The 7,247-nt window shown below is 41.4% G+C and overlaps 1 protein-coding gene across 3 annotated transcripts in view; it reads right to left on the bottom strand.

Annotated features, from left to right (window-relative positions):
- Nucleotides 1-3,758: 3,758 nt before the first annotated feature.
- Nucleotides 3,759-7,247, bottom strand: part of gabbr1b (gamma-aminobutyric acid (GABA) B receptor, 1b) — a 152,677-nt gene continuing 149,188 nt past the window's right edge. For 2 of the 3 annotated variants that reach the window (XM_026348364.1, XM_026348366.1), the window contains one exon: nt 3,759-7,201. In XM_026348364.1, coding sequence (XP_026204149.1) covers nt 6,914-7,201 — 288 coding nt within the window. In that variant the 3' untranslated portion in view covers nt 3,759-6,913. The remainder of the gene's footprint in view (nt 7,202-7,247) is intronic. The other variant, XM_026348365.1, reaches the window with a different exon arrangement.

Below are 7,247 nucleotides of genomic sequence, written 5' to 3'. Positions count from 1 at the left end.
TCCATCTGAAAGTAAGACAGGTCATTGCAACAGCTCGGTGTCACAGGACAAATTGGATTTTTGTGATTGATGTTGTCAACTTTCCACTTACCCTGTAGCACAAAGTTTGAAGATCTCCTTTTGATGACATATCGCTGATGTTTTGACAGACCATCTGGTAATTTGTTGTTCAGTTTGAAGTCAATGATCTCTTGTACTAGTTTTGGGTCCATTCTTACGTTCTGTTCTGTCCTGTCCTTCTGTCCTTCTTTCCTGCTGTCTTGCTGTCTTGCGTTCTTGCGTTCTTGCTGTATTCCTAACTCCTCTACACATCCACAGCTTTTGTAGCATGTGGTCACCTTATATACATGTCTCTCATTGCAGGTGATGAGCAAATTGGCCCCAGCTTTTTTCCCCTCCATATTCTCCGCCCAGTATTACTATGTGAAGGGGATTGACTATTGGGTAACGGCTTTTTTTATGCAATTACAGGAGTCATTTTTGGGATGATATGTGAGAGTTTTATATGGATGTATGCCAAGTATTGGTCCATTGTGTCATTGCTAAGTTTAAGATACCATGATCAATGGTGTTCAGGGGCTTGTCTCAGTCAAACTGGAGTGTTTGCACCTGAACGTTGTTGGTGTGGGATTGCAGACCACAGAACCAGGTGTTGACTCAACTGCATAACCAATCTCGGGACTTTAATATGTGCTGCTGTTGGTACTGTCATGCTCTGGTATTCATCATACCTCGACTGACATAAATCTTAGTTTGACACCATGCAATTCAACATCTGACACTACCTCTCCAATAACTGGAGTTTGTTTGTATGTATGAGATTCTGACATTATGTAGGGTGTCTCGAGATACATTTGTTGACATGTGGTGCTATATAGATTCAACTGTATTTAGGATGTCCTACCACAGTGTCTTGCCTTGTGTTTTTTCATACATGATTACTTTCCATACTGGATAGATTATTCCTAGTATGATACAGGCAGTGGACCCAAAAAGGGGGCACTAGTCAAATAGGGACTTCGGTATTTGCTGTTGGTCACTTCCTATTCGACTCTCTGTTGCTCATGACACGTTCAGTCTACTCGAAATGGAAGTACAGCAGGAATCCGATGTACCCTGGCCATATAGAGACAGTGAGACTGAAAACAGCCACTGTCCCGTTAGTTTTGCGATTGATGCCACATTGTGATAAATACGCTAAATCTCATCGCGGACACTCGGGTCACAAGTTAATGCAGCAGCCGCTGTGACCGGGGGCTGGATGAGGGATGAGTTCATGTTGTGAACCCTCGATCCTACAGGTGGAGGTGATGGCCGAGTGGTTAAACACGCTGCAAGTCCAGTGTTTTCCCACCGCTGCTCACGGTATCAAATACGACACTGATCATCTTATTTCTTATAACTATTTCTGAGGGTGACTGGTACCAAGGACCATCAGACAAGCGGCAGCGGTTTGTGATTTTCATGAGGACAGAGCAGTGAAATATACAGGAAGAGTTCCTCTTTACAACAGACCTCATGACAACAACAACGAAACCACGAAACCACGAAACAACGAACAACGTTTACGATTTATTTATTGTATTTCCTGGACATGACTCGTTACTGTAGTGACCAGCAGACCAATCCTGAGGAGAAACACTGTCAGTGTTGAACAGAGACATTATTAGAAGCTGAAGTTGTGAATCCACAGACACGGTGGTCACAAGTTGATGTGTCTGCTGCTGCTGTTCAGAGAGACGTGTGTCTGATGCTGTGGAGGTTGAATACAGACAAACAGATAATAAGCGTCGATCATCTGCTGGATCAGTGGTTTTCACCTCTGACCCTGAACCTTTTCCTACAATAAGAAGCGGGTTCGAATCCCGAACAAACATTGTTTTTTCTTAATTTATGTTGTTGTAATGAAGTGCGACAGAATATTTATGTAGTTAGCATTTATTCACGTAAACAATGCCCCAAAGACGAAACGCACAGGTTTGATGTTTGAATGAACACAGACCAGAGTCACGAAGAGATTTCCTCGGTCCACTGAGGATCCTCTGATTTCAGACTCTCCCGTAAAACAGAACAAGCAACGTTGATGCTGCGTCGGACTAGTGCTGCATGTTCTTGTCGAAATACTCGTTAGCTACGAGTTAGGTTTAATAAAACAACGATAAACAATCAAATCGGCATCGACAAGGACAGCTAACGAGCTCTCTTCCTGTTCCCAACAGCTGCCGTAACTAGCAGCAACGGGCGACGCATTCGGAAGTTGGTCACCAGTTAACGTGGTCACTCGTAAATTTGGAACACCGGGCAGTCGTTACAGTCGGCGGGCGTCGATGCTGGTTGGAGTTCAAGATCCGCGGGAGCCGGGGCCGAAAATCCGTCAGCTGGGTGGTTCGGGGCGTCGGAGGTCAAGGCCGCGTAGCGGTTGGAAATGTTTATCTGGAGACGTGAAGGCTCCTGGTCCCGGTTCCTCTTCTTCCCAAGCGTCACAACTTCGGCCCACGACGGCTGATGGTTCGGAGTCGAGCAGAGGGAAGGCCGCGGACAGCTGGAGGGATCCCACGGAGCCGTATCCTGGAGGGCCGTGGTGAGTGAGAAAATCCGCTTGGACTGCTCCGAGGCCACATCGACGACGCTGGTCAACAAGGACTCCTTCTGTCGAAGTTCATCAGACAGGCGACGGATGTCTTCCTTCAGGTCAGCGATCTTCTTGTAGGCTCTCAGAAGCAGCACGTTGTCCTCTCTGGGCGAAGTTGGTGCTGGAACAGCGGCCGCCATGTTGAGCTCAGACAAGAGAAATGTTTGTTTGGCATGGATTCTGACAGTCTGTGGAACTCAACAGGGCGGATGGAAAGCTATTTGTGCAAAGTTCTGTCTAAAATCAGTTCATACTCTGCTAAAGATTTTCCTCAAATGATTACTCAGAACAACTTTGTATTGATTTACAGTCATTATTAACCACACTAGCAAAAAGCCCCAGAACTGCTGTACTTCTACTGAAAAGGGGTTTGAAGCTTCATGAGCTGAATTTGAGCTGAAATGAATTTAAGTAAGCTAAAAATAAAACTGTAGTGGTGTCACATTATTTCATTTCTCTTTTATTTATTGTTTTGTACAAATTATATTAAATCTGATTCAATTCTGTTGATTTATACTGTATAGCACCAAATCACAACAAACGTCATATCAAGACATTTATAATGGAAGGTTTAGGCAGCACCAGGTCCAGCAGCACCATGTTCACTGTGTGGGGCCATCCGCCTCGACCGGTTGGGGTGAGTCATACTGTACTGTCACATACCATTGTGGCATTTTGTGTTGATATTGCACAGTGCAGTGTTGTATTGGATTTAGTTGTTTTGTATCGCTTGTATTATACGAGATTATGTTGTGTCCTGACAATTTGTATGGTACAGTTTATCAGTTTGTGTTAGGTTTTGTTGTATCATAGCCTATTGTGTTGTCTGGTATCCTGTGGCATTGTCCCATTGCATCATATTGTACCATATGGTCTGTGTTGTTGTGTGGTGCTGTGGAGTACTGTACCACATCATAGCGTGTTGTGTCGCTTTGTATCTTAATTTATTTCGTTATGCTGTATTGTGTTGTGTTTTTGTGTTACAGTTTCTTTATAGACATTCATGTTTTTAGAGAAAGTGGAGTATTTCAGTCTGGAGCCCTGCAGTAGACCGACCGTCCGACCGTGCTGCTGATGGATGATCTCGCTAATCTCCATTGAATGCAGACAATATTTTGAGGAAAACAATTAGTTTTATTTGAATTCTTACATTTCAAATAATGTTCAAATCAGATATACAGTATATAGAAATATATTTTGAATACTGTACCACATGAAATACAGCTTGTATATGCAAAGTTGAATGTCTTATTATTTACATCATTATTTACAGTGTGTGTGTATGTTTTTAACACCACTGACATCTTCACTGCTTTACACACTCAACAGTTAAAATACATTATTACAGACAAACATACAGCTGATATTTACACATATTCACTGTAGCAGGAGCACTGCACAATGTTCTCATGGTTCATACATCTGTGCCTCACACTCTTTATTAGGCAAATCTGAAGTATGTATGACAATGCAAAATATCCACAGTAATGAAACAAACTGTGCTACTACTCACAGAGAGAACATGAGGCTAAACTGAAAGTCAAGAACTTATAGAGCTCTACACCTCAGACACAGACACAAAATACAGTATTTGAGTTTAAGACAGTAAAAAACAGTATGTATTAGGAGTATGTATTGCTCACAGAGAAACATGGCTCAAATTAAAAGCTGCCACAAGGAGTCAGGCATTGTGTCAGTACAAAAGGACACACATTACCACACATTTCGATGACTGCAAACGTCTCATAATTAAGGGTGAACATGTGTTGTTGGTCTTTGAAACAGAAATGTGGCCAAAACGTAACTTATAACCAGTAATTTGTGCAAGCATACTTTGCCAGATATAATCAGAGTAGAGCAGCAAGTGCATCTGTTTCCACTGAAGCCAAACAAAAGTGCTTTGTTTTATTAAAGACACTGGTCGCACAATAAAAGTGATGACACATTTTGCCAACTTAAGCAAACTCTATTTACTGGAGAAGTCAATGGCACGTAGCTGAAAGTCCAGGGCGAGTTTGTTAAATCACACGTTCTGAACCAGTCAGACACAACATCCTCATTTCAAGTGGTGACAGAAAAGTAAAAGACACATCTTACTCTAAAGAGTGGCACAATACAATACACAATTCAAGCCTGTGTGTAATTTCACCATATACCATAAAATGCTTTCCATTGAAACAATATCATAAAGTCTGTCCTCAAAATACCCAAGATCAAAAAAGCAGAAGTGTGAATACTGCAGTGCCTCTTAGAGGGGAAATCTGATGTTAACCTAATGGTTTTACTTTTAAGAATAACCAGCTGTTGTTGAAACAAATTCAACATGTAAAAAGAGGCAATACGATGGCAAAACAGAAAGTAGTGACAAGCTGCTGTCTGCTGGTCTCACTCATATTTGTACTGCTACTGACATTTCTAATTAAACTTGGATCTACCGTTACAGTACAGTATCAAAGATGTGGAGCTCCTCTATACATTGAGATGTGCTCCAGTTGATGATACCCAACTCTATACCAGCTCAGCCAGAACTCTCTTGCTAAAGGGAAAGCTGAAGTGGTGTTGAGGTTTTGATAGTTTGAAAGGTCTGGAAACTTTCAGCTGAATCAGAGTTATCGATCTCTAAAAATACAGTACTGCCACAGGAAGTGAAATAGAAGAGGTGAATTTGAAATGCACTTTAAATCTGCATATCATCTGGTCAGTGTTTCGTTCTGTTTTTAACTTTCTAACTTTCAAATTCATATTCACCAATTTCATATACTGCTTATCTGTCCTGCAGCATTTTCCTTTTTCCCTCCCCATGCAGAAACATGCACCTTCGAACAACTATTCATTTTAAGAGTCAATTCATGAAAAGAAAAAACCAAACAAACAATCGTGCACATACAAATAAATACTAACTCCATTAGCTCCGTTAGCTGATAGCTAGGTAATTGAATTGAATTTCTGGTTTTTATCTGCCTTGTCTACAGGGAAATTAAAAAAACACACACATAAGGTTCCTTCACTTCGAGTGTGACGATCTCAACACTTGGTGTAGTGTAAAAAATCACAACAACCAAACCAAAAATGTGACACACTTGTAGCAGCGTCCTCTTCTCAGCACTGTATCACCAGCATGTGTTTGTCCACAGTGAGAGCATTAGCATGAACACATGTATGTACAAACACTCTCCATCTCTTTTAACAGAGACCAATAATATAAAATAATGTAAAAACATCCAACATTTAACAAGAATAGTCAAAATGACTATTGATGATTATTATGTGATAGATGCATCCAGCTACTCACAAAACTCATCATCTGCCCTCTGCCCTGTTGTCCATCCTCTTGATACAGTATACAGCACTATATAAACACATTAGGAGTCAAAGTCAAGTACAGATACCTGTAAAATGAATTCTCCGTCAAAATATCTTGGTCTTTTTGCTAAGCACAGCCTGTTTAGCTCCTCACGCTGTTACTGCTGTGGTCCACCCTAATGTTAGCAAGTGTTCTCGTTTCTGATTTTACTAAAATACCCGTGTGAGCAGACTGGATCTGCTCTTACATTTGTTTCGGACTCACTGGAAAAAAGAACCAGGTTTAAGGTTCTTGAATACTCACTAGGAGTCATATGTTAATTTCATTGTGTTGAGTCGTGTAACTACATATATCAACGTTTGAGCTAATACATGTTAGCATAACATATAACATATGTTCATGTTTGAAGATCTGTTTACAAGGTTCTCATTTTTAGAATGCATGGATTTAATGTTAATGTGAACTTGAATAGCAATAACTCATAATAATAAAATAGAAAGAACTCATCTAATAAAATGTCATTTCAGCACTTCCAAAAATGAGAAGCAGGTATTGGCTTCAACATTAAATAGGCATAAACTATTAAACCTACCAGCGTTCACATACGCTGTTTACATTTTTCAAATGATAAAACTCAGACTAGCAGCTGTAGCTGAGGCGGTCAGGGCATCGTGAACATGTTCTTTTCCTCCATCAATCTGGATGACACATTGTAAATCAATGGCAGATGCAACACTTGATGATGAACAAGATATATGTACATCTCTTTTTCAAGAAAATCATTGGATTGATTGGCTCAGAAAGAGTGAAAGACATGTAGACGGTAATCCTCACAGAAGATTTTTTTCCCCCCATTAACCTTTCCGCTCTGGTCTCTGCGGATCTGTAGAATGAGTTTTGGAGTCAACTTCTCCAACAGACACTGATTTGTTTTTCAAACTCATGTTCATACTTCATTTTCTCCACGTGGATCCGTCTCACTTGTAAAGCAGCTGCAGCCGGCTGGTGTGGCAGTTGTTTCGGCTGATCTTGCTGTCAGGCTGGTAGAGGCTGGAAGAGTTGGTGAAGGTCGGAGGGACAGGGTGGGGATCAGATGTGGGAGCAGGGTACCCTGGAGGATGGGCCAGGGACCTGGGGTCGCTCTGGGTGATGGCAATGGGGGGAGAGCTGTGGTTCTGATTGGTGACAGTGGATGCTCTTCTCCTCGATCGCAGGGCCTGTCGCTCAGACAGCTGGTTTCTCAGCTCCGAAACACGCTCTTCTTTCTGAAAGGTGAAATGGTAACAATAGGTCAACAATTTTGTGCTTCTT

Source organism: Anabas testudineus, chromosome 11 (genome assembly GCF_900324465.2).
Source record: "Anabas testudineus chromosome 11, fAnaTes1.2, whole genome shotgun sequence".
Taxonomy (NCBI): Eukaryota; Metazoa; Chordata; class Actinopteri; order Anabantiformes; family Anabantidae; genus Anabas; species Anabas testudineus.
Note: the sequence above shows the minus strand (reverse complement) of the source record. Positions and strands in the feature narration are given on the sequence as shown.